The sequence below is a fragment of the Anopheles maculipalpis genome, chromosome 2RL, assembly GCF_943734695.1.
Source record: "Anopheles maculipalpis chromosome 2RL, idAnoMacuDA_375_x, whole genome shotgun sequence".
In the NCBI taxonomy this organism is placed as follows: domain Eukaryota; kingdom Metazoa; phylum Arthropoda; class Insecta; order Diptera; family Culicidae; genus Anopheles; species Anopheles maculipalpis.
The window spans coordinates 44,311,990-44,339,920 of NC_064871.1; the positions used below are offsets into that span (position 1 = coordinate 44,311,990).

The 27,931-nt window shown below is 42.5% G+C and overlaps 3 protein-coding genes across 4 annotated transcripts in view; 1 reads left to right on the forward strand and 2 right to left on the reverse strand.

The window, feature by feature from the left end:
• LOC126556651 (protein unc-13 homolog 4B) lies at window positions 1-26,120 on the reverse strand. Of its 2 annotated transcripts, XM_050212044.1 has the most exons (12): window positions 25,786-26,120; window positions 19,514-20,201; window positions 18,588-19,360; window positions 6,455-6,722; window positions 3,681-4,021; window positions 3,032-3,239; window positions 2,146-2,963; window positions 1,559-2,072; window positions 962-1,495; window positions 441-889; window positions 181-374; window positions 1-104 (listed from the first exon to the last, which is right to left on the reverse strand). In XM_050212044.1, the coding sequence occupies exons 1-12, from the start codon at window positions 26,118-26,120 to the stop codon at window positions 13-15; spliced, it is 5,214 nt and encodes a 1,737-aa protein (XP_050068001.1). In that variant the 3' UTR covers window positions 1-12. The 2 variants fall into 2 exon arrangements, with proteins under 2 accessions (XP_050068001.1, XP_050068002.1); XM_050212045.1 differs by lacking the exons at window positions 18,588-19,360; window positions 19,514-20,201; window positions 25,786-26,120 and adding an exon at window positions 11,126-11,237.
• LOC126557733 (succinate-semialdehyde dehydrogenase [NADP(+)] GabD) lies at window positions 8,065-9,923 on the reverse strand. Its single transcript, XM_050213610.1, has 2 exons — window positions 9,399-9,923; window positions 8,065-9,303 (listed from the first exon to the last, which is right to left on the reverse strand). Exons 1-2 carry the CDS (start codon window positions 9,726-9,728, stop codon window positions 8,065-8,067), a joined length of 1,569 nt encoding a protein of 522 aa, XP_050069567.1. The 5' UTR covers window positions 9,729-9,923.
• LOC126558958 (soma ferritin) overlaps window positions 22,989-27,931 on the forward strand; it is a 203,505-nt gene continuing 198,562 nt past the window's right edge. Inside the window, exon 1 of the mRNA XM_050215049.1 lies at window positions 22,989-23,009. The gene's annotated coding sequence lies outside the window, so the exon portion shown is untranslated. The remainder of the gene's footprint in view (window positions 23,010-27,931) is intronic.

The window sequence follows — 27,931 nt, forward strand, 5'->3', positions numbered from 1 at the left end:
TGCACATGTTATTTATTGACCCATTTTTTGCTTCAGCTTCTTTATAAAGTCTTTGGCCTGTTTGTCACCCTGCCGGTATTCAAGCGCACGTAGACAATCAATATCTGTATAATTTAGAAGAGAAAGAGATTTAGTAAAAAAAAGGTGAATCTTATGTGCCCCAGGGCAAAGAGTTCTTACCCATTTTCTGTGGTCGCGTAAGGATGAGATGCTTCTGTTCAATTTTGCCTGCATCGCCCGAAATGTCGGCAATATCGTTAAAGCTGAGATAGCACTCGGCTAGATATTGATTGGACATACCGAACAGATCCTTATCCTTGATGCTGAACATGATCAGTGCGTTCTGGATGGAACGCTGCTCGGGGGTAAAGGTTCTGTGGGACGAAAAAAAGGAGCCTCAAACATCGATTTCTACAAGAACTAGACCAATAAAAACTTACATCACAAACTTCTCATCAAACAGCGGGAACAGTGTTTTGCTCTGGCATTGAGTTTTCGGCTTCGCAACCCCGACGAACCGTTCCTCGGGCAGAAAATGAACGCGTACGAAAGGATCACACGAACCGTTCCCGTCCATTGGCTTCAGATTGCGTGCATTCACAACTTCCAGCTCGAGCACGTTCTCCTTGAAAAAACACTGGACCGTCAGCATGCCGTAGCCGGTCGTCGATGGATCGCTCTGGTTCTGCTCCTCTAGCCTATCTAAGTAATACTGATGGATGAGATCGGTCGTTTCGTACCCGTGCAGCTGCAGCAAGCGCTCGATGTGGGCAAGCGTCTCCTTATCAGCGGCCGTTTCTGATTCGCGGTTTTCCGCTGTCTTGAAGTTGGCCACCATCAGGTGTAGCGTATCGCGAAGATTTGCAAAGAACGAAGGCGGACGTCGTTTCTGAAGAGGAGGACGAAAACGGAAGTTGTCAATAAAAAAAAACATAAAAAAAATTCTTAAAATCCTACTTACGTCCAAATTACTCTGGATGAGGTCATACAAGATCGCTGTCAATTCGGCCCAAATGGCGTCAAGCACACGCTCAAAGTTGATCTCATTCAGCTCCGCGTTCAGCACGCTCAGCGATTCCTCCATGTACATCATCAAACGATCGAGCGAGTTGGAGTCTTGCTGCAAAAGTTCCGCACCCTCGACCAGGAATCGACGCATCGCCGGTGCCATTTTGCGTGCCAACTTCTCCACCAAATCCAGAATCTTGTTCTTTTCCGTATCGATCGCATTGTCCAGTACGGCCCGCAGCGTTTCCTTGCAGCGATCTGCTTCGATACTGCTCTGGACATCACCCAGCTTGGCTAGAATATCATCCACCCCGAGCTCCGTTGCGAACGGCTTCAAACTCTGCCGGATGTAGTCGATATTGTTGATCGCGAGACACCATTCGGATGTGACCTCAAACTTTTTCTCGTACACATTCTCCACAACTCCAAGGCTTTCTACGCGTGCCGACATACGATCGGCGTAAAATACACAGCATCGGCAGATGTCCTGGGAACAGAAATTGAATAATAAATCTGATTGGCACAACCAATGTCCTGCGACATTACTTACATCAACAATTTTCGCTACAAAAATATACGCTCCCTCCACATCCGGCCACGCTAGCTGTTGCCAGAAGATTTTGATCTGATAAAAGATGGCCAACGTATCGACAGCCGAGGATGAATACTTCACCGTCTCATCCACTGGTTGCAATTTATCTAGCTCGATCGCTTTATGAATGCGCGTTAAAGCCTTATACACCGCAATATCTAACCAGTGCGTAACACCGGTCGTAAACCAACGATGGTACTCGTCGATCGCAAAGTTACTTTCGCCCGGACTAAGCGCGGTCCCCAGCGTACAGAAGCGTTTCAGCACCAGATAAAGCTCGAATAGCGTCGTACCCATGTTGATATCCTCGTACTCAATAAATCCACTATCACCCCCACGATGGGAAGCCGTCTCCGGAAGATCGATCCTTTTCAGCTTCCGACAGATATCTTCCACCGTCGGTTTGATGAGTTCCGCCAGCTTCAATTCGTACGTAATGTAAAGCTCCTTTGTGTAGGGAAAATGCATAATTCTGAACAGCAAACAAAAAAAAAACATAAATGTTTTAGAGTTCTTGTACTAAAAAACATATTACCAAGACTTACTCTTGAAATGTTTTATCGTAGTACTCGATGGACTTTTGAATGTCCGACCGAACCAGCTGAATGATTTTGATCAAATTCTGCAAACGATCCTCATCCGTACCGGTCTCCAGGAAGTGTCCCTCCTTAATTCCACTAAACCAATCCTCCGCACCCGACACAACAGCACTAGCAAGAGCTTCCCGAATATCCCAATTCGGTTCACTATCGTTCGAACGGCGAATCCATCCGTACATCTGCACCGGGAACAGATCCGTACCCTCCGGAGGTTCTAGCAGAGCAACCTTCGCGATAATGTTTAGTACGCCGTTCAGCGTCTTAAGTACCAGCTTGTCGCCCGTACTCTTCTTGCGCAACTTCCGGATGGCAGAGAAGCAGGACGGTAGCAGCTTCTTCGTTGCCTCCCAGAAGGTCTTCAATTCTTCCTCCGACACGGACAACGTTTGTATTGGACGGATCAACTTTTCGAGCAGTGTATCGAACAGAACAAACGATAGTGGATGATCCTGGTGAATCGCAGCAAAGACGGACCATTGTATGAAAGCTTCCGTCGTGGAGGAAAGACCACTTTGGGCCGAATGTTGCGTTAGTACTGCTTCGCCCTGAATGGTAAACTTGCCCGACCACCAGTACGGAGCGACTTTCGACGATTCCAGCTCGTGAAGCAGCAGAATGCGCAATAGATGGCGATGCTCCTGGGCCGCCACTTGGCTGTTTTTCTCCGAGCTAAAGTTCAGTCTTATACGGATGGTGCCCTGACGGCGCAGCTTGTTCTTCTTGTCCAGATTGTACCACAGCAGCATTCCCGAGGCGGGTATTGACTGAAGACAGGAGAAAAATATGTTGAACAGATATACCGACGGTGAGGTCTTTCGTGATGAAATATTACCTTCAACGGAATGCTGGTACGCCCAATTAGTTCGTTGTCGTGCTTTCCGGTGGATGCTGTCTGAGCGATTTCTTTCATCAGCTTTCGTAGACCCCGGACACCTTTAACCTCGAAGAGTTTGTTCATTTTCTCCTTCACTGTTTCTGCTGGATCAAAGTCCCAAACTTCCACGATGAGGTTGGCATCGTTTGCATCCTCAGCAATTGGCCTGGATAGAGCGTATGGAAAATTGAATTTTTTTGAAGCATCTCTTCAACTCTCAAGAAGCATCTCTATCTCTAAGCTAAACTTTAAAAAAAACTGTACTTAGTATCAAAATAGGCATCACACAAAAGAATCTTCATGTCTTCGACACCAACGAGTAAGTTTATGTTTAAAATTTTAATTTACCGGTATCGCCAAATGAAAGTAGAAAAGTTAAGTCTACTCTGATAGCAATTCAATTAGGAATTCCTATTGGATATTAGTATTTTTGTGCCTCAAAATGCGTGAAAAATCCCAAAAGATGCTTGTGCAATGCAAAATTTTCTCGCCCTGACCTGCTTTCATCGTTAAATGCCAATCTCGACCTTAACCTATGATGAGTAACATTTGCTTCTTCCATCGCAACAGCAAGAGCACACGCCACGATCACACCTATACTACTTACAGCGAAAAATGTTCTTCCCACACGGGATTCAGCGTGCCCGCCTTTACGGAGGTGTTGTACCGATGGTTCGGATTGGACGCAATGTACATCGTCACGAACGGATCCGACAGACCGTTCGAATCCTTCGGTTCCAGATCCTTCGCCTCCACAATCTCCACGTTCAGCCGTATTTCGGGCGCTTCCTTGTTGCGTGCGATCTGCATTATTTCGTTGTGCTTTTCGTCCGACATTTTAAATGCCTCCTGTATGTAAGGGAACAGAACGTCCACGTTGAGCTCCTCATCGTCGCACCCGATGTTGTGGATGTTTTCGAACAGAATCTCCTCGTACAGTTCCTCGATCTGAATCAAGAGAATTGAAGGTTTGGAGGGAAATAAAAGGTAAGCGATTTGAATATTGGAGCAAGCTTGACGGGAAGTCACGATTAGAGCCTAAATCACATTACGGTCATCGAATGGACGATCATGCTGGCCTGCTGTTCTATTTCTTCCTTTCGTATGCCACGGAATGGATGGTAGGGCAAGCGTCCAGGACGATTAGCTCCACCCGAACCCGTACCGTACGGATTCTCGGACGATCGTCGTACGGTCGTTCCGTAGTCACGTTCCTGAGCTCGCTGAATGGTGGGTTTTTCGCGCCGGTCTAACGAACGGAAGGATTTGGTCAGCCGTAGTGTACCGAACTTGATGTTGAACTTTTTATTTCCACTTAAGCCACCTCCATTGAGGAGCTTGGGTAATGAGTAAGTACTCATCGCTTGCCGGTCTGTTGACGGGAACTCGTTTTCGTCGATCTAATATGCCCCCGAAACAAAACGAGATTTCTTGAGGAGCTTGGCACAGTCGGTGAGTTTTAAACTAACGCACTAACTACCCCAATACGACACAACTGCGATCGATTACATAAAGCTCCAAACTAGCTGACGTCTGCTCTGACGATCTCAACTGCACGTAACCATTTTGAATAACTCGATCGTTTCTACAGGATCAACTACCGAGCGCAATTCTCTTCCGATAATATTTGAACAATTACACACATTTATCACAACAACAACAACAACAACAACAGAAACCAATGTCCCACGCACTTTTCTAACTTCGAAAAAGAAATCCGAGCACTTGGCTGTATTCTGTTTCGCACAAGGTAGCGATGATCAGCGCTTGTCCGTATTTCTCTATTTTCTCTAGGTATTAACGCTCGACCAGTCCCAGGGGAAACCGCGAAATTTGAGTATTTTATTTTTACCTTCACGCTATTCTACGGCGAGTACAAGGCGCGAAATGATTCGTTCTATTTTCATAACACCGTGCAGAACACAACGCCGATAATATTGAACCGCGGGTCGTTGTTACTTAGCATTGGCTTAGGATGAGATCCGCAAATGATTCGTAAAACCAATTATTTTTCGTTATCAAAATTTTCGTTGCACTTGCTAACACTAAAATTCGCGGCGCTTTGCATTAGGCGTTCGAAACGCTCGGTCGCACAAAATCCTGATCCTGTTTACGTTTGCACGGTCACTGGCATGGTCGATTCGCTAAAGCTAAATTAAATCGTCTCCGACCGATGCACAAGGAACGGAAGCAAGTTCACGTTTCCCGACCCTACTGATGTACTGATCTGGTCGGAATGGTCCGCAAGCGAAGATCCTCAACGAGCGTGAGAAAAATAAAAGGAACCTCAACCTAGCGTGCACAGGACAGAATTACCGTCGGAAAAGTGTGCCAAATAAAGACCACAAGCATGAAGGGTGGTGAAAAATCGCAAAGAAAGAGATACACGCACATTTCCGAACGGATGCGATTCGATTCATCATTGACGAAGATATAAATAAGCCAAGCTGACCTGCGCGGAAAAATTCTATCTTCTTCCTAACCATGGCGGCTCCATCGGCAGCTCTGTTACTATACCGTTTCAGCCGTGTGGGAAACGTTTGGACGGAATCTTGCCAACAACAGCAAGAACGATTGGAAACATTGGAATCCTTGCCAGACTCAGGCTGGCTTATGTTGGAGTAGGTTATGTATAGTTTAAGTTACGGATCTCTCTAGACAAGAAGATCGTCTACGAGACATCAAACTGGCGGCTCGTAGTGCCAAGTAGTTTTTCCCTCCAACGCAAACAACGAAATCGAACGCCTAACGATCAACGATTTGCTTACTTTCCAAACATTTAGTATTGTTTTTATGATCGACGGAAATGTGTGTGTGTGTTCCATTTTGGGATAGCTTGATTTATCGATACCGCTGATCATTACGACAAGAATGTAAATAAATGTTTACCAAACAAATAATCAATTGAATCAACCTCATTTTTTATATCCCGCGTGTTTAAATATCGCTCGAAGGGAGATTGTGTGTTGTGATTGAAAATCTTCACCTAATTACCTCATTTCTCACATGCCCCAAGCTTCACAAGTTGGCTATTATTAGTCCAACATAGTTCCTAATTAATCTTCTGCAGAACCTGCAGTAGATGATAGTAATAATCCTCGAATGCGTTCATCATGGCAAGCAACATAGGACCTTGTGAAAATATCAAGGTTAGCATAGCGATCACAACATATGTAACGGGCGCCGAATCTTTCGCAAAACGGCAAGCGAACGAACACGTGTTCGTATTTTTAGCACCCCATGGCTGGTCTGGTCTCTATGCCTAACCTCCCCAATATGAGGTTTGCGACGAACTTTAATTAATATTCCGTTTGTTGTCCATTCGATGTCCATTCATACTACGACGCCCATATCCCATATCCTCCCTTTGCTCGTACTTACATTCCAACCGAACACATCTTCTATGAACTCGGCCTGCTTCTCTTGCTGCTGGTCTTCGGAGTCACTTTCATCTAGCAGCGTTTCGGTTCCACTATCTTCGGCTTCCGCTACCGGTGGCAGAGTGGTTGGATCGTGTAATTCCGCTTCCGGCTCGTTTTCGTCCGGGAAGGGTTGCAGACGGGCGCGAACACTTTCATCGTTTTGGATGGACTTTTGGCGCAGGATAGAGCCAAACTTCTCGAAGAAACTACCGTCAAGGTCTTGAATACTGTAAGTAGAGGGAAAAATGTGATAGGATAAATGAAGGAGATGGGAAAATTGATTCAATATCATTTCTCAACAAGAAGCTCTAGACACGAAGACTTTACCATTAAGGTCTTGAATACCGTAGAGGGAAAGATAGGTAAGGGTAAAAAGAGGAGATAGGAAAATCGATTTTGAATCTCAGTTGGAAGCTCTAGTCACGTAATGGCTATTAATCATCCCACACGATAGTTTTGGTCAACTTTTGTAGGCTGCTCCCCGGCAAAAACTGTTAAACGGAAGTTCCGTTTAACATTTATACTTTGATTTTCTTCAACTAAAATCCTGCATCCGTGTCTTGTAACCATTTACCGTATCCAGGCATACCCTAAGTTTTTTCTTTCTACTGACTGTACTCAGATAATCAAATCGTTGAACTGGTGTTCAGATAATCAAGTCGATATACTTCTAAAAAAGAAAAGAAAGACAAAATCTTCTAAGATTTTGTCTTTCTTTGCGCTAGTGTTTTGTTAAGATAGGTTCCACCACTTCATCCTTGCTGCTAGGACGTCTGGAGTGCACACCGGGAAAGTTTTTGAAGTCCCTTTTCAATACCCCCCCTTTGTTAAAAAAAAACCATTTTACGAATTACTAATTTCGAAAAGGACATGCCGGGTTCGAGTCCGAGAAAATTGCGGAGTACACTCCAGTGCTTCTAGTGGATATATTACTAAGATGCTTCAGATCACTCAATTTCTTTAGGGTAAATTTCCAAGTAATCTCCGCAGTATATCTGAAGTGATCCGAAGCTGGAGTGATCCGAGGATTTGATCATCCTTCATAGCTCTATAGTATGTTCTTGTTGGTCTTTGCTGAAAAATGACTGCTACTAGAGCTCCATAACCTCAAGCCCCTCTTTTGCTTTCTATTTCTCCATGACCCTATTTTCTTTTGTTCTCGTCTTTTTATGCCCACTCATCCTTCATGATTCCCTAGTCTCTGTTCCTTATCTGTGTAGCTATGTAGCTACTATTAGCAGCGAAATTTAGTTTTTCATACCGTGAAGCAAATTGTATATGAAAAAATAGTAATACTCCTCGTTTATTGTAATTTCAAGACAGCACCGTTGGGCTGCTCATACACTTTATTACCGTGTTTATTGATTAAACAGCTTCGTTTACAGATACAGTTATGACTTAATGCTATGCACTGGTAATTTCTTGTCCAAGCAAATGGAAGACGTACAATGGAGTTATTTGTAACAGCTTGTGAGTGTTTGTGTGCGCGCTAGTTGCATGTAATGCTGCGGAATTGATAGTTTCGCTTAACGCTGACTAGTAGCACCTAGCGTGCCTAATAAAATAAATTTACTGCTGTAGGTTACCATAGCAGAGATATTTAATGTAGACGTATTCATCGATCCCATGGCGTGAACCTTCACGTCCGATTCCCGATTCTTTGATTCCACCGAATGCAGCCTCGGTTGCAGAGATGAGCCCCTCGTTAATACCGATCATGCCCGTCTCTAGCTGGCGTGCCACACGGAACACTTGGTTCAGATCGTTCGAGAAGAAATATCCGGCCAATCCACGCCGTGTTCCGTTGGCAATGGCAAGTGCTTCGGCTTCCGTTTTGAACCGTACTACCGACACCACCGGACCGAACACTTCCTCGTTGTACAGGAGCATGTTGTCCCGAAGATCCGTTACGACCGTTGGTTCGTAGTAAAGCGCACCATGTTTGGGCAAAGTTTGGCCACCGCAGCGTATTGTTGCTCCTTTCTCCTTTGCGTCCTGCACAAAACGATCCACTTTCGTTAGCTGTGCTTGATTGATAAGAGGACCAATCTGTACGCCTTCCCGACTTCCATCTCCTATCGCAAGCTTGCGGATACGTTCGATGAGCTTCTCCACAAATTCATCGTGCACCTCGTCCTGAATAAGGAATCGATTGGCAGAAATGCATGTCTGGCCACAGTTGCGGAATTTCGAATTCATCGCACCGGTAAGCGCTTTCTCCATGTCGGCCGATTTAAATACAATAAACGGTGCGTTACCGCCAAGCTCAAGTCCTATGCGCTTAACACCGTCGGCACACTGCCGGTAGAGTAGCTTGCCAACTTCAGTCGATCCGGTAAACGATATGGCCGCCACCTTATCGCTACCACAAAGCAGCTGCCCGATTTCGGCTGCATGCGTTCGGCTGCTCGTTATCACGTTGATAACACCTTTCGGGAACCCAGCTTCTTCCGCCAGCCGTGCCAACGCAAGCGCCGTCAGAGGCGTATCTTCGGCCGGTTTAATTACCACCGTACAGCCGGCCGCGATGGCAGCGGCCGCTTTTCGCGTAATCATGGCATGAGGAAAGTTCCACGGTGTTATCAGACCCGCCACACCGACCGGATGGCGCGTCATCATAATCTGCCGGTTCGCAACGGGCGAGGGAACGATTTCACCATAAATGCGCCGTGCCTCTTCAGCAAACCACTCGACGAACGAGTTACCGTACGTAACTTCACCCAACGATTCAACCAACGGTTTGCCCGATTCGGCCGTCATAATGCTGGCAATCTCCTGGCGGTTCTTTTCCATCACCGCGTGCCAGTTCTAAAATGGAAACAATCGTGTATCACTCGTGACGCAAACTCTCGCGTAGGGTGCTTAATTGAACTTAATACCCTTCAATTGGGCATGGGTCCTACCTTCAGCATTGCTGACCGCTCCTTCGCGGTACTGTTGTACCAGCTTGGCTGATAGAAAGCGTCATACGCTGCATCGATGGCCAATTGCACGTCTTCCCGGTTCATGTCCGGTACCGCGCCCAAAACCTGACCATTGGCAGGATTTTGCACATCGAACGTTGCACCCGAGCGGGCTCCAATCCAGCGCCCATTGACAAAGGCCTGACTTAGCTTCAAGGGATTGCTATGCATCGTTCTCTCAGTACAAGTTGTCACCGAGCTTAAACTCAAACGAAATCCGGGACCGTACCACTTGCTGGCGGAGCGCAGGACCAAAACTGAACGAATCATCTTCACGAGCGGCACCACGAATCGCGTTTTCTATAGCGAACGTTATCTAATGTGTACGCTTTTTGTTGTGTGGGGCGGCGACTGATAGATAGTACAATGTAAGCCAATATTGACTATTTTGATTGATTAGAAGCACGAACCAAGCGGACCGACTTGTGCTCCCGAGATTCTTCTCGACCTTACCGCACACAACACCGCTCGCACGACGGTACGAACGACACAACCAAAACAATCATCTGCAGAGCAGACCAAAAGTGACAGCAGACCATCTGAAGAGGTGACAGGTTTAAACGATATGGTTGAGAGATTGAAAGGAATGAAATTCAAATGTGATTCCGTTGGAACATAAAGCACGTTGTTCGATCAGCTCTCGCTCGGAAACAAGCAATGGCAGCGCTTGCAATTAATCGCAAATGTGTAAGCATGATTCTTCTAGTTTTTTTTTGTGCGGAAGAACAGGATGAGATAAATATTATGCCGTTGTTGAGGGCAACTGTACAGAACCGCAAACTGAGATTGTATCCGATATTGGATAAGCAGTTAACAAATTCCGCAAAATTAAAAAGAAAACAAAAACCAAATAAAATAACTACATTTCCCAACGAGAATTACCTCTAATTACCTCCAATAAGTTTACAGTTTACCGGCGTTTTCACGAGACCTTTCGATATGATAAAGCAAGATTCGTTACGATTGGAGATATAAAATATCTACTCAACAAAGGCACGTTAATAGCTATCATTCTGTGGGTTGACTACCAAGCTCCACTGTAGTAAAGCACATATGTCACACAAACACTCACATAACAGTAACTTTACGAGCTCGAGTATAGTATCAGCTTATCATCTGATCTTAACGGTGAACTTGAGACTGTGCATCAGCGAAACGGTTGGAACAATCAATCTCTGTGTTGATCGTCACCATCCGGAACAATATTACGGAAACGAATAATTTGCTTGCCTTTTTATCTTTTCAATTCGTTCTAAAGATTTGAATGAACATGGGAAAATGCAATACAATATAATGGTTAAATAAATACGATTCAAATATTTACAAACCAATGGCCACAGCCACGATTCAAAAATATTGCACTGCGCATGTTCCCTTCGAACAACCTATACGAGCACTGAGTCAGAATCGGGTGTAATGTAGAACGAACTGTGTATCAAAACATTGGTGATTTATTGAAGAATGAGGATAATTTTTCTGGAAGCTATCGCGAGGTTTGGAATTGGAAATTGCGAATTGAAGTTAAACAAATGTCTCAGAATTTGCAGAATGTCAATGACAAATTCAATTTGCACTTCATTCATATTTTGGATAGATCACACCGAGTAGTTAATGAAAGTTGCGGTTGGAAAATACACTTAACACCTTTCTACATCACTGATACCTACATGGACTGATGCTCGGTTGGAGGTTTCTGCTTTTGCTCCTGTATCTTGTCGTAGAAACCTTTCCACATTGCTTCCTCGTCCATCTTGATGCTGCCAGCAATCGATGCACACTGAGAGTACGTAGTTTGGTAGCCGTGAAGTCGGTCGGCACGGTCGGCAAACCACTAAACGGGGGAAAGTCTGTCCTTTTGTCGGTTATGACGTGTTCTTGCACAAACGCACACGAACGCTTCTTAGAGCGGCACTAGAACTGTTTTCGATCTGTTTAGCACAACAACGATTAGAGAACTTGGTAAGCTTCATTGGTTTGTTTTCTTTTTTTCTCCCGTTGAACCTTTCCGACAATATTTCGCTGCCATAATTCGTAACTAATATTAACAGTCGTTTTGTACACACTACTGATTAAACTTCTTTATTAATCATCATTCTCTTGATATTACTCTTTTTTGAAAATGTTTTGCTTCTAAAACTACATTGTACGATAAATACGTCAGCTTGTATGCCAATGCATGACTGTACGTTGAGGAATTTATGCCCTATAAAATCCTACGTAACAGTGCCGGCACCGCAATTCAAGGCTCACAGACATTGATTACAATTTTAAATTGGCAATACTACAATCGGAAAGCGACTAGGAAATAAACCTACTCCAACGGTTCTTGGCAAAGCTTTCCGCTACTAGCAGCAACACATTTATATGGACAACGTGCGTTATGTTGACGCCATTTTTGAAGTTCGTGATAAAATGCACCCAAACACACACGCACAACAAAAATAACACGACTTTACTGATAAACTAATATCACTGATCTAAATGATGATGTAAAGCAATAGATAAAACTTGCAGACAAAACAACACCAAATAGGCTTGCTCTTCTTTACAAGGTCTGCTAGGAGTGGTCAGTACAGTAAATAAAACGTAGACTTAGGTTATGATATTTGTTGAAGATTTCACTGTGTCAAGCACCAGTGTATTAAAACACGCTTCCATCCCAGGTTGAAACCCGGGGTGATGATTAAGATGCGAGAAGTGATCTCCATAGACACTTGGTGGAATTACTAAGCCCCCGGGTCGTGCAGTGAGCACAGATTTACTCATATCCAAACAATGCACTACAATAAATAGTTCGCTGCTTAGTAATACTTCGCTGGAAAGCAAAGAGCAACCGGTGATTGGAGGAGGATGATGATGTCATTAAAATGTTTGGAGAGAATATCCCCAAAGCACAACACTAAGCTTTATATGAGCTGGCAACGAAAAATGGCCCTCATCTCTTACAACTTCGTTTTGTAACGAACCTACCGCACGGTTGGGCGATGTGAGCTGTGGAGACTGGAAAACATGGGCGGGAAACAAACAAGGGAATGGCCGTGAAACCGTGTCTATTAGCACTTTTGTCGTCGGAAGTTTTTCTACAGAGCGAGAACGGAAGTACTGCGATGTGATTTCATGGCGGTGTTGGCCGGATGAAAGCGTTCCTGTTAAAATATTTGAAAATACGTCAGACGCAAAATTGCGGATAATCCCGCGTAACCTTATTTTACAAAGGTATCAGCAAACAGTTACAGCAAACAACAAATTATCGATTAAATGAAAGCCGTCTTGCATCTTAACCTTGCCCTCGAAAACTCGTATCATCCAGCGATTGCAGCCGATCGGTCGGTCGGAGATCGCGCCGCAGTAATGCAACGCTTGATAAACATTTGCCGGTGCGGTTCGCTGACTAAACGACGCACATACTGCACTGTTACGGAATCCGGAATGGAAGCACGATCACCAGAGACAACAGCATCCATTGACGATAGGAAATTGCAGCGAGGGTAAATTAATTCCCCGCGAAGGGGGTTTGCGGTACAGCAGTAACCCACTTAAAGAAATCTTCCGTTTGGAATGAGCTGTGGCTTAGATCATCGAAAACCGAACATCTAGAATGTGTTCCAGATGACGACTTGTAGTTTCGTTCAAATGCGATTATTACACATCTTTAGTGACGAGTTTCTTCAATGAAATAATTACTATTATATCAGATATGTAGTATAAATGATTTAAGAAGAAATTGAACTTTTAACAGCATGAATCTAATAATATTATTGGGTAATCTATTTGAGCGATTTCATAATAATTTAATTTACATACACTTCAAAAACTCCGTCTACATAGTGAGTTTTAAGGCCGGGCTACATTGATCGTACTCCTGAGTGTAATTTTTGTGAACGCATACGCCATCTAGCGGCGGCGGGTCGAAGCTAGAGGCTGGTATAATTTATCTGTCAAAAAGCGTTTTGGGTCGAGGAGCCTATAATTTTGATCACAAACCAGTAAACAAACAGCTCGGTGAGTATGTTCGATATTTTGTCGTGTATGTTTTTTTGAAAATATGTGGTAATTTAACATACATATTGTATTTCTAGCCATGGAACAAGCAGGAAGCAGTGGACGCAATGAAAAAATAGTAAGTACAACTGTTTTTAACGAAAATTGTGTGTGTGTGTGTGTGAACTGTTGTCTGTGAATCGCCGGCTCGGCTCGGGGCCGCAATTGAGCTGAACATTTTATTGAAAAATGTAGTGTTTGTAGGTTTCACAAGTGCTTAAATAATTTGTTGTAGGGTTTGTCCATCTATTTCATCATTTAAACTACATTGCAGAGTGTGTGAAACTGGTTGTTCGTTTTGGTATTGTAGCGGTTTTTAGTATAGAGCGAGTTTTTTTATTCATGAGGAACGGCTTTGTCATATTGCTTGGTAGAACTTTTTTTTTTATAAAATTGTAAGCAAAATTTACCGGCCTATTTGTATACATTTAATATAAAAATAGCACGTGTTACGGCATACAGACAGCCTGGTCGAAAATTGATGAGACACCAAGCATGAATAATTTTGGCACTTAAATTATACCCACATCTAGCTTGCGCTGGTCGCCGCCAGATGCGCTAGTGAATATAAAAATTACGCTTGCGAGTACGATCAATGTAGCCCGGCCTTAAGACAGCGATAAAAAGAAATCGCATCTTAACGCCTGCGCACCGTTTTCGGGATTTCGTCTTCACACAGCTTCCCCTTGTAGTTGTTGCGACCTAAAAGCCGTATGCCAAAATGCTGACGAATCAACGCTGACGTCAGCTACGCTTACGGCTTCCGAAGGGTAAACGGTTTTTTGTATACTATTTTACTTTCACCAGAGTCGTTCCCTGTTCGTTTGTACCTCGCATTCACTACTTAAGAACTGTTTAACACTGCCATCAAGGTTTTGGATGAATTCGTCACACTTCGAGCACACCCAAGCACACACTTCCTTTACACCGAGACACGATTTTTGTGTGTTTTAGTCAGCGAAGCGTGGACTAATGCACCGACCACAAACAATTGGCGAACAAGAGCGATCTTACAACGGTCGTACGAATCCACAATTCCTAACCGACTCACTCTGAACCAACCAGTCAGCTGCTTTGCTGCTCTCAACCGCTCTGTCGGATGCAACAACTTTAACTAAATAGCGCTGTCTGGCTAGGGTCTGCTGCTTGGTGATGATTGTGCCTGTTCTTCTCACCAACACAGTCAGCGGCCCGGGTCGTATTAATGCGTTTCTGTTGCGCCTTTGTCGCGTACGCACGCGAAACGAAAACCCTACACCTGATACACGATCGCGTGGGAAAGAGACGGTCACGATCGCATAAATCTTTAGTGGGGGGATACCCCAAATGGTTGAATGTGTTGAATCTGGGGTGTGTGGTGTATGCGTAATGTTTAATTCAATTGTTTCGTTGTGATCGGTAGGCGATCGTAAGGTTTGTTTTGTTTACAAACGATCCATACCGACGCTTTGTAATGCAGGTGACGCATTAGAACTACGCGATTAGGTAAAGTATTACATTTACCAGTTCGAATGTAAATTAACTATCAAAAAAGTAGACCCATCTGAAAACGAAAAACTTTTTAAAATTCTATCATACTAATGCTCAAATTACTTGCAAACCATGCAGCGCACCTCTGAGTACCGATAATGGTAGGTCATTAACGTAGTAATGTTGCGCCACCGTGTCTGATGCTGGTGGCGGCTTAAATACATTTAAGAAAATCACCTTTCAAACCTGTTATGCCGGCACACCGAGGTTCGACAAATACTTGCGGTGAATTGTTAAACTCTGAACTCGCTGTCTTCAAACCAAAAACCTTCATGGAGGCCAGCGTATGTTCACACTCAGGTATACCACGCTTGTCGAAAGAGGTCTAGAAATCAATCATGTAAAGGGCCGGTAAGACCTTTAAGCTTGCGAGAGTAAGGTAAGCACAACAAATTTGGAGGCTATTTTATCCCACATCTATCGTCTCGCGCGTAACTTCCCATCGTGCCCTATACGGTGAGTCTCGGTTCATGCGGCTCGAAAAAGGTAAATGTGATCGTACGCAGGAAGCTTTCGTAATGAGCACGATACCATACAAATGCTTGGATCGGTTGAATTCTATTGCTTATTATGGTTTACTACTGAAGGGTTTACTATTGCTTAGAGGATATCTGAAGCATGGAGACATTTTAGGGCGTGATAAAAAAAGCTAAAATGAACGGGACATTCAGACAATGAACCTGGGGAACTAGATGCTACGATCGGTACAAACTTTAGTTAATGTAGAATAGATTTAATAATGAAAAAAAAAAAAACTGATAGACAACTGTTTTTTTTTTTGTGTATCGACTCCTATTAATTTACCCAGACCGTCGAATGACTTACTAGACTTTTTGATATCACGGAGTTGCGAGGAGACTGCGTGGGAACAGTCCAGTTGAGTTTTGAACCCCGGTCCAACCGTATAAAGTACTGCGCTGCTGTCGAGCCAACCCAATTAGCAATACTAAATTGAAGGTTGAAAATAATTTACTTCGATGTTACAAAATATTTTTGGCGTCTTTGTTGAACGACCAATACCATCCTCGTGAGAATTAGACACGACAGACTCTGATGGGCTTATCGAAGAGGTACGGAAGTCTTTGATGAACCAAAATTAGTTATTAGTCTTCTTTAGAAATTTAGAATGAACTTAGGCAGCTTGCAATAGAATAAAGAGGTTTCACAAGGCCTTTCAAATATGTATCGCCAATCAATGTTCTATCCGATGTACAGAAAGTGTCATTTACCAAGCCCAGTCATGTTTTCAGAAGCTAAATAATTTTCAAGGTTACAGAAGATTTCTAAGTTGATTCGCCTTTTAATTACTTATAATTGACTTCTGATACCAATATTCAACATTTCGAAATATTTTATTTAAAACGTAAAATCAATTATGCTGAAGGATAACCGATGGAGTAAGGAAAAGGGTTTTTGAGGTCCCTCGTTGAAATAAATATAGAAATTTCGAAGTCAATATTTCATGATTTATCGTGAGAAAATGCCAAGAAAAGAATCGTGAGGAAACCAAGAAAGGCCAGCAAGAGTTCAATTAATCATCAGGGTTAAGAAGCTTTTTGGATGGATTTTGGTAGGACTTGAAATTATCTTCTAATGCTTTGGAATCCAATACTCTCCGTATTTTCAACACTATTTTTACAAAAAAGTATTATAATAAACGAATGGTTCGTTGAGATTATTTTTCTGAATAAAAATGAATAACTCATCTCATCCCAACTATGCTGATAAAGAGCTGGAATGGTGCCTTCCAACTTCCAACAGAGAATAAATTATCATAATCACAGTTATGCAAAGTAAGTGACGATGAAAGGACATTCGTCATGCTGATGAATATATTTTACAATTATCTTATTCTTAACATTTTTACTTTACTTTACCCTTTGGAAGGATAAGACCAAGTACCTCCATAACTATAAAATTTGAATAATGTTCTTCAGATCTTGTAGCGAGCACACATTGAAGCAAACATTATTTTAATAAAATAAGCATTAGAATTATATCAGGCTACATGGCTCATGTCAACTCTTTATCATAAAAAACTGAACTCATAAAATCTGTGCATTTTCCATTCATTTCGACTTGGACATTTCGATCATCGACTCGAAAGAGCAAGCTGTAAAGCTGTGGATGTGAGCAAGCAATACAAGTTTCCCCATCCACAACCCACGTCACCCGTGACTGCAAATTACGCCGGCAAGGTCGTACCTTCGGTCACAAATCTGGCCGAGGGAAATCCACGAGGAAACAACGCGGAACCGGCGTACAGTAGTGTTGTGCTAGTCTGTTACATGTACTAGTGATCACGACCCAGACTGCACTAGCGAAACAATTTTGAACCACTCAACTCGCGATCATGTGACGTCACGGAGTTACCACAGTATAGTGCGCATGGTGAGAGGATGAGTAGATTTATGGCATCACCATAGCATATTTAGGATGCTATGGCATCACCACGATCAAATCCTATTCGGACCGTCCCCCCGTAGTGAAGACTGACTTTCCAACTTCGTGGTATCGGTAAGTCTAGTAAGCCATTCGATGTCCGGCGTGACCTTAGAGGTCGTTAAGCCAAAAAGAAGAAGATAGCACATTTACTTCTGGAACACATCAATCTGCTCAAGTGCATACAATAGAAACGCGTTTTGAGAAGACAAGAAATTTGAGCAGTAAATTATGCTTTTAAAATGGTTTTTTAGTGCATATTACGATTTTTTTGCTGCCTTGACATCACGTTTATAATTCGTTGTACATTTGAGCATAAGGAGATATTTTCTCCTTCATCTATTTTTCAGACAATTGACCGAATAAACTACCTTTTACGAGCAAGAAAAAAAGATACCTGGTCATAGTGTATTTTACAAAAAGATAATATTTTACACACGATAAAAATAATTCTCCAAACATATTTACATACAAACGCAGTGCGTACCGAACCAACATCAGTATGAAGAACGGGTTGTTAAATACACCAGGCCATGCACCTTTTCCTTTTTTTATCTCCATTTTTCCATATTGAACAGCTTGTTTAGGTTTTTCACGCAGGAGACCTATTGGCAATAGCAGCGTACGATGCAATTTCGATGTGTATTTTGGAAGGGAAATTGTGGAAACGTAAACAAAGAAACCCAACCAGACGGAACATTATAAGCTTGCGCATTCCACGCCGGCTATACTATCTGCAAGACGACGCTCCAAATATTCAAGGTCGTCATATGGAGTTGGAGTAAAAAATCTATAATTGGATCTTGTGTGTGATTTCTGAAGGAGTTCAATTAGAGGCCCTCGAATAGGAGAAGCCTCGTTTTGATAATTGATCGTGAAATTGTATTTATATAGACACATCATTGCGCGTTAAAATCACGTTGTTAACTTTAAAATATTAAAGCCATCTATTGGACCGCTACGGTCCAATAGATGGCGCCACTTATCGAGACTAGTAGTTGAAAGGTAAATATTTTGAGCTGCCGTATCAATCGAGACTATTTAATACATTAATAAATGAACACCGATTGATCACTCACACACCGATAAAATCTACACCAGTTAAATTGTACTAACCTGCCATCTTTGCCTCTAGAGGGCTTTCCCTGCTTGGGACGTATTTTCCGCAACATGCCCAGATTGAAGTACTTCTGCCAGGCGCTTTCCTCCTCGTCGTCGTACTTGTACGTGAAGAAGCTACCACCACCACTAGTCTGGAAGGTATTGATCCTACGGGCACGTCCGTTTTTTCCAGCACGTCCTGCAGCTGTCGATCTTCCGAAAAGCCTATCCGACCAGACCCGATGTTCGTTCGGCTTGGAGGCTCCCGCGGTTCGTCTCCCTGACCGTTGACCGACCTCGTTGAGGCAGTTTTCACTTTTACTCCACCGACCGGTACCACTCGATGTTCGATTGCCAATGCTGAACAGATTCTGTATGCTTCCGCTCCAACGCCCAAAAGTGCTTGTCGGAGGGGCTAATAAATTCGACTGCGGCTGTGCCGGCGGAATTTGATCGCTTGGCTTATTTTTAGCGCGCAAATCGGTACCGAAACGGTTTCGGTTGGAGGGTACCACCGTCGGTGGGGTTTTCCCGACGCTCGGTCCATTTTCCACTCGCGACTGCTTGCGGTGCTCTTGCGGCGTGTGGTCCGCAGTCGATGGCAAGTTGTCCATACTGCTACGGTACATGATGGAGTTGGAGTCGATCGCGTTGAGCATGCAGGAGCTTCCGGCATCGAAACTGCGCCGTTCGTATTGCTCCAGCTGATTCGCTACGTCGGAGTAGTAGCTGAGCGTCCTATAGCTGCGATCGTTCTCGTCACCGAACCGCGACTCGGATGGCCAGTTCTGTACAAACGAGTAGCGAAACATCAAAACAAAATGAAGATAATAATGCGTTCGTATGTCCTTGCCATCATGCACCTAGCGTGAGGTAAGCGCAGACTTTGCCAAGAAAGATGATCACACGAGCACTCACATGTGACCTCCGTGCAAACTTACCTTGAAGTGTTCCGGTGGCATCGTTTGCCGTTTGTTGTAGAACGGTGTGTACATTTTGTAGTTGAGTGGGTTGCGGGAGTCACTGTTGATGCCAAGCACAAGGCAAGAAGACTGTGACTGTTCTCGGCAGGATTCACGAATCGCGGTTCTTTCAGGTGCAACACCATACCGTCGTCTGGGAACGACTGTAGGGTTTTCCTTTTCGTCCGCCTCCAAGATGGCCGTATTGATGCCGTTCGCTATTTGTACGTTTAGTGTCACATTCCCATACGCACCAGTCCTTCGCCGCAAAGGAACTCTTGGTTTGGACGGAGCCACAGTCTCCAGATCATCATAGTCTATTGAGTTCGGTATCGAAACTTCTGACTGGGACAGTGACCCATTACAGTCTTGTTGATCGTCATCGCGCAATATGGCCGAGCTGTGACGGTATGAGGTATTTGGCTGTACTGCATTGTGTAGAGATGCTGCCGTGAAGAGGTTATTCTTCCTAAACAGAGATTGTGGTGGATGTGGCGTACTTTCAACGCGTGAATTACGACGATGGCGTATGGGATGATGATTGCGGCGAAATGTCGACAGCGACACGTCGTCCGGCTCGTCGTCCATGTACGGTATTTGGTTAACGATTACGTTAGTTTGGTAGATAGGATTCATAGGATGACAACAGCTGGCACATCGGTCAGAGCTGATGATGAGATGATGAGAGACAACAGTTACAAAGCTTATTTAGTCATGTAGGATAAGATGAGAATCTTATCATTTCACAAACATCTAATAGCTACAGTTTTTTTAGACAAATTTGCTTTAGATTAAACTTAAAGTATAAACAAAATAATAACAAAAACATTTAGCATTAGTCGGATAGTAAATTACTGGAGTTAGTTGGAGTTAGGACCGTAAATAGTAAAACCGGTATCTCACAGATTCGCGTTGTTGTTATCCAACCGAATTTAAATTAAGTTCTTCTTTGAGTGGATTTTTAAGACCAACACAATTACAACAATTTCTTTTCATGCATAAAGAAAATTCTGCTGCTCCTACTGCTTTTAATATTCCTAACGCACTATTAACTTCTAGACTTAACAGGAGCTACTACCATTTCGCCGTAGAATCGTCCTCGATACTACGATCAAACACCATCATCTGCTAAACCAATATCCCAGACATTCTGTCGGACACATCACCACTTTCTCTACATCTCAATTTGGGCCCTAATTACTTCTTCCGTCCATATGAATGATCTAACAAGACTGTACTGAGCTATTCGGTGCCATTCTCATAGCATGACCAGCAAACCAACCGGTGCTTGGCGAGTTTATTTCACTGGATGATGGTGAGATATTCGTGCAATTTTTAGAGTTCTTCGTTGTACCGGCCTACCCATTATTGTTCAAACATATCATCTTGGCCTACCATGAGTAGCTTTCTTTAGCTAACTAGTAGTTGGCCAAGTAGCCAACGAAAGGTGTTTTGAGCAGAGAAGTTTTTGATGACTCAATTATTCAGAACTGCAATAATTTTCATCCATCTTTTGTATTGCTTATTCTAGTGCTATTTTTCTAGGACTGCTGGAAACTGCTCAAACCAACCAGTTGTTACCTTTTGCCAGTTCGTTAACCTGCAAGGTGGCGGGCCACAAACGTAACATTTCACACTACACGCCGCTTTCAAGGACTATAGCGCTTCTTATCAAACGTCAGCCATGACATAAGTCACTAAAAGCGTTGACGTGCATGAAGCACAGAACCAGAGAACATGCCGTAAATTGTGATTCATTCGTGTGTTTGCTAAAGCATGTATGCCTCAAAGTGACTTAGCATCTATGCAATGATGGATGATAAAATGATTCATGAATGATACACTATTTTTAACTCGTACGTAATGCGCTGCGTCTGGTAGATCCCATCAACATAAAGCCCAATTAAGATGCATATTTTACACCATTTCGTATCAGTAGGGATTTCCCTGGTTTGCAGTTATTGTGACCAGTTGGCTCTAAAATGGTGTCAATTGATAAATGAACATGTGCTTCTTAACGACAAACGATTAACGATCGTGACATAAAAAAAAACAACGCGCGCTGTCAGAAGTGCAAAAATATAACAATCTCCTTCATTTGATAGAATCTACACTTAAAAACAATAACTGTTACACACTAGTCACAAAACTTTCTAAAGATCATTCGCTCCAAATAAAACATTCCGGTATGCGCCATGCACGTTGCACTTTAAATTGTTATAAACATACAAACTCCTTTCACAAATCCACTGTCCACAAGCACACACATTCTATCTACGACACGCGCGATCACCTTCCGACACGGATGGCCAACTACCTTTTTTAAACCCGTCGCTTCGTTGGAACACCAATGCAGAACTGAGGCAACATTTTCTCTAGTACTTCTACTTGCAACTGTTTGGCAGGCCAATTTCAACCCCTTCAACAAAGGGTGCCGCATCATGTAGGTACGTATTTACCACCAGCATTTTTCCGGTTCAACTCTTCAGCAGTGGTAGTGCAATCGAGCAGCGGCGGTAGTGTTGCGATAAAGAGAACACCCCCGACGTCAAGGGACAAGTTCAATGGCAACTGTGAGAACTACGAAGTATCTTTTTGATAAATGTTTGTGTGAGGGTGTTTTATGTTTTAAGTATGTTGTCTCAGGTTTAACGTTTTCGGGGGCGCAATTAAAGCATTAACTGATTAAGCAACTCGCAAGTTCTCACTAATTAAGCTAGCATGACTCGAGATCGAATTGGAGAGTGTCGCAATAAAATCATGCTATCAACACATTTTTGAAATTTGCTTTAAAACAGCCAAGATTCGTTTACCTTAGCTATATTTTTATATTCTTTTAACCATCTGTAGTAGCGATAGCAGATTTTAAAAAATCAGAGTTCTAGAGTGAGGATCTGGAGGTTCTTTAGCGACCAGAGAATTAAGCTGCAGGATCATGTTTCAGAATTAAACCAACTATATCTCTGAGAATCTACTATCTCTTAGTAGGTCAACACGATTAATAATCGTTCAGTTAAATTGATCACCATAATTTGGTGGACTATTGGCCGAGGCAGTCTTCTGTCTAGACTAAAGACGTGTAGAATATCAGCAATCGCAAATCAAGACTGAACCCTTTAAGCCACTGCTTAAAAAAAAATTTAAATGAGCATTGTCAAACACGTCTTTTTGAGCAGTGGTTTAGAGGATTCAATAGAGGTTTTTTTCAAGTATGGCTTTCCTTAGTCCTTACTGGGTTTCCTTGATTTAAATTTCTCGTCTCTGGACAGTCAACCCTGCATACGGACAAAGCGATCCGAACGGGTTTCGATACCTAGTCGGCGACCGGATCCACAATTTTTATGAATTTGGGTTAAAGGAACTCTGCTAAAAAATACTGACATGATGATCTCGCTTCTTTGTTACGATCACCCATTAGTATAGGTGTTAGGTATTAGAGTTGTGCGTACTGAGCAATAGTGAGTGAGTGATTTCAGTCTTTCCAATGAACGATTTAAACAAGCTCCGGGTAAAAAGTTTTTAACACTCTTTTTAAATAAAATCCCACGAGGGAACGAGAGAGAGTGAATTAGTTCTTTGAAAAACGTTGTTATTCGTCGTCCAAAACATCACCTATCTCGGATCAAAATCCCAAAATCGACAATAAGGAGAACAGCAAGCATGAATTTGCCTACCTGTTGTACTACAAATCAGAGGGAAAATTCTATAAATTACGAAGCTGGGCTCACATGTATGGCTATGAAGCAAAGACTCTGTACGAAATTGATAAAATCCTTCAAAAGTTAACGATAGATCCTCAGGAAGATTTTATACTTTTAGAACAGGCTTGAGAAAGACGTCAATCTACAGGCCGGGCTACATTGATCGTACTCGCAAGCGTAATTTTTATATTCACTAGCGCATCTGGCGGCGACCAGCGCAAGCTAGATGTGGGTATAATTTAAGTGCCAAAATTATTCATGCTTGGTGTCTCATCAATTTTCGACCAGGCTGTCTGTATGCCGTTTGACATGTTGATCAAAATCAATAAATTGCTACAGGTCAGGACGCCGAGTACTGCGGGGCAAATCGTCATTTCATGATCCTGGAATGAAAAAGAAAATTCAGTTAAATACTTCCCTTTTTTAATTTAAATTAAAACAACAGAAAGGTCGACAATCGCGTGATAATTCGGTCATGCTAGCCGTCACACCGGAACCACAGTGATAATAATAACACGTGCTATTTTTATATTAAATGTATACAAATAGGCCGGTAAATTTTGCTTACAATTTTATAAAAAAAAAAGTTCTACCAAGCAATATGACAAAGCCGTTCCTCATGAATAAAAAAACTCGCTCTATACTAAAAACCGCTACAATACCAAAACGAACAACCAGTTTCACACACTCTGCAATGTAGTTTAAATGATGAAATAGATGGACAAACCCTACAACAAATTATTTAAGCACTTGTGAAACCTACAAACACTACATTTTTCAATAAAATGTTCAGCTCAATTGCGGCCCCGAGCCGAGCCGGCGATTCACAGACAACAGTTCACACACACACACACACAATTTTCGTTAAAAACAGTTGTACTTACTATTTTTTCATTGCGTCCACTGCTTCCTGCTTGTTCCATGGCTAGAAATACAATATGTATGTTAAATTACCACATATTTTCAAAAAAACATACACGACAAAATATCGAACATACTCACCGAGCTGTTTGTTTACTGGTTTGTGATCAAAATTATAGGCTCCTCGACCCAAAACGCTTTTTGACAGATAAATTATACCAGCCTCTAGCTTCGACCCGCCGCCGCTAGATGGCGTATGCGTTCACAAAAATTACACTCAGGAGTACGATCAATGTAGCCCGGCCTTACCACATGGATAGGCAAAAGACCCACCTTAATATTGTGGAGGCATCCAAACGCTCAGACCACCAATGTAGCCTTTGACGAAAAATGCGAAGTGGTTGCATCAGCACATAAGTAACAAAGTTCGACATCTTTTTCTACTCCTATCCGTAGCTGAATAGCCTGTCGTAGCGTACGGAGAGAAGGTCCTGACGGGATTCGATACCAGGTTGATGTCTGATGAGTGGAGCTGCTACACATTTTGAAACAGGACCTGCACAAGCAAATTTTTCCAGCACCCCATACAAAGAACAGCGAATGAAAGTTGCGCCATTTGGTTTGGAAAAAAGTAGCCACCTCAAATAAATTTTGAGTTTTCTTTTCGCTTTATGAAATATTATTTTTGTGAAATTTCAATGTGGTCTGGGAGATCTGAAGCTTTTTAAAATAAAAAAGTACTGATCTTTTTGAAGCTTTCCCATGTATCTTTTTTACGAAATAAAGTTTTTTTTTAATGTTGCTCATATGATTTGTCTTTTTTTCAGAAACAACTTGTTGTAGCCGTGAGGAAAACTGTTTGCAATAAAACAAAACTATAGCAGATAACTAAAAAAACTTCAAACTAGTTGACAAGTGACACATCGTTTCATCGAAACTTTCAAAAGCTATTTTAGCTTCTGCGACAAAAGAGTCAAAAGACTGTTTCATGGGCAAGTGTTAAGGGTTAAGATCTGGACGTTATGAAACTAGTTTTAACGCACAATATGAGTAGGAATAGGTAAACCACATTTACCTATAGCATATTATAATGAAGCATCTAATCTAGTTTTCCATTTTTTCATAATTTTGGACGATTTTATGTAGATGATCGTCATGCCCTGTATAGGTGTCACTTTTGCCCCAAATACAAAAATAATTAGGTCTTATGTAAACATTTTTTAAACATTTATAAAACCAACAGGTTTGCATTTTTATTCGAGAACAGATTAGTAAGTAAATAAATAAGTGTAAAATGACATTGAAATCACATGCAGCTGTTATAAACCAAGTTAAGTAAATTACAGTACGAATTGCTTAATGTGGCACATTAAAATAAATAAATAGCGGAAATAGCGGAAATAGGGGCACCTATTTCCGCTATCTTGAAAAATTTTCAAAAAATATGAAGACTAAATCACAAATAAAGGGAAAATCTTTAAAAAATGGGATACCCTGTGTTGCATTATTTAATCCAACTTAATTTTTTATTTTTACTTTTTTATATTATTTTCGTTCAAACGATAATTTTATTCAAAATTTTACCATCCAAACAAATTCATACAGAACATTATGCATTTCTCAGATCGGCTTTGCTTAAAAACATCTCTCCATCACTTTATCAATCAAAGTCTAGACGAATTCCTTTACCTGTTGCGATGCATCCCGTACCGATGATGCTCACCGTCCATTGGCAGCAAATCATCACACTGCACCGATTTATCCTCGAACTGACGCTCATGCAACGGTGCATCACTTTCCCCGGCCACACTTACACCACAACACGGCACCGGAACACTTTTATCCACTTTCTGCGATTTAACGCCCATCAGTTGACGGCTCTTCAGCCAAGGAGCGGCACTAAACTTTCGCAAACCTTTCTTCTTCACTTTCACCTCACAATCGATGTCCGGCACGGAGGACGACACTGTCCTGGTCCCCATCGTGACGTTGTTGTACTGGGCCGATTGAGTTGTACTTTTCATCACGAATCACTCACGACATTACCACCAAAATTTGCTGTGCGGCCCAAGAACACTAAACTATCAAAGAGAACGAAAAAAAATGCGGTTTGTTTACTGTCTTGTCAAAAACTGGTGGAATCGATTTCTGTTCTGGGAGTTTGCAATGCTCACTTGGATATCACATTCTCCTCCAAGGATTGTGGGCTCTCAGTCAACACTGACAGGACGAATCGTAAAGACCAACGTTTGAACCGCTGCTCCGATGCAGACAAATTGCGTTCCGTTATGCTATTCAATTAACTAACTTTCCCATGCATCAGCTAACATCCCATGCCATTCCTGCTTCCTAGGGAAAATGGTTTTATGCAATGGGAAAATTCCAGTAGCGGTACCACAGCAGTGTCAAGCGGAACGCGCGATGGGAAGATAGCAGGAAGGTGCCATCATGGAATCGCAACCATCCAAGAACACAACCAGCATAGAATTGGTGGCTTGTGAGTCATCGCGATTCGATCGAAATGGCATGATAAAGAAAGAAATTTGCCATACGCGTAGAAGTCATCGATTTTTGTTTCCCAGTTCTTCACGCGCCAAACTGCCGCCTGTATCTCAAGGCATATCAAGGTTGGCCCAAGGGGTAAAGCCACACGCAACATTGTGGCATTGAGCTAATGTAATGGGGGTGTTTGTTTGTGTTTTTTCTTTACAGATGACGCACCGTACCATTGGCAATCCAATTTGTATTGATTAATTTTGTCTGATTTTTGTAACACCGCTTGAACGCTAAAAGAGCTTTTTATAGAATTGTAAATTGATCTTAATGTACACACTTGTTGATGCAACTTTTTTAAAAAACCTACTTCACTCAGAATAGTCTTCACTTTCTCCTTCACTTTCAACTTCAAATAGTAATTATTCACCTAAGGCTCACTCCACTGATCCACTTCTGAACACATACTCCAGAATAATTCTTAAACTGGATCAACACGCCCAACCCAACACCGTATATCGCCATAATCACATGCAGGCCACCCGCCAACAGTATGATGGAGCACGATTTATGATCACAATGGCGGACGACGCACCACCGCAGGGTCTCCTTCAACACCGTTGATTGCAATTATCTTCGCGCGCGAACCTCAGAACGGCGGCGGATGGTTTTATTTATTTACATTTCCACTGGCAAGTTACACACCCGTGCACTGGGTTTTATATCTCGCATATAGTTATCAGCATGTAAGAAGTAAAGGTATGTTTACTGTTTGATATTTTCATGTTTTGAAAGAACAAATTGCGAGCATGGTTGTTGGATCGTTACTGAGCACTTGGGCCTTTTTGGTAGTCACGTAGGAGGAGATTCGCGAATCAACTCCAACCTTTGATAGTGCTTTAGGTAAGACACACACACACACACATACGTGTTGGACACCCACAAACACTTTATACTTCAAGATCACGCGAGGATGCTGTCAAAAACGTTGGATTAATAACAATTGGACACTGGCGAGATCACTCATTCACTTTACGCAATTTCCTAAGTACCTCTGAGGACCACTTTAATTCGGGGAACTCTTGAAGCGTGCACACAAAGAAAGCACTCGGAACCAACTACGGGACTTGCGATCGGATACTAACAATCTGGGACTTCCTCACTGCCCAGTCTGTATCTTTCCATGCGCGCGCCAAACACATGGGATGACACATCTTGGGAAAAGATGGACAAAAATTCGCCGAACTAAACTTGCTGCTGGTGCTCCCGAAAGATACCCCTACACGATTGGTTCAATTAAATGTGCGGAATGATCTTGCTTAATTAACGAGACGCAGACACT

What these genes read in the sequence shown, in the direction of transcription:
- LOC126557733 (XM_050213610.1), bottom strand. Translation starts at nt 9,728, where the DNA reads ATGATTCGTTCAGTTTTGGTCCTGCGCTCCGCCAGCAAGTGGTACGGT. An exon ending in AGCGGTCAGCAATGCTGAAG is followed by an intron (nt 9,304 to 9,398) that starts GTAGGACCCATG and finishes TTTCCATTTTAG; the next exon opens with AACTGGCACGCGGTGATGGA.
- LOC126556651 (XM_050212044.1), bottom strand. Translation starts at nt 26,120, where the DNA reads ATGAAAAGTACAACTCAATCGGCCCAGTACAACAACGTCACGATGGGG. An exon ending in TTTGATGAGAAGTTTGTGAT is followed by an intron (nt 375 to 440) that starts GTAAGTTTTTAT and finishes TTCGTCCCACAG; the next exon opens with AACCTTTACCCCCGAGCAGC. An exon ending in TACGCGACCACAGAAAATGG is followed by an intron (nt 105 to 180) that starts GTAAGAACTCTT and finishes TAAATTATACAG; the next exon opens with ATATTGATTGTCTACGTGCG.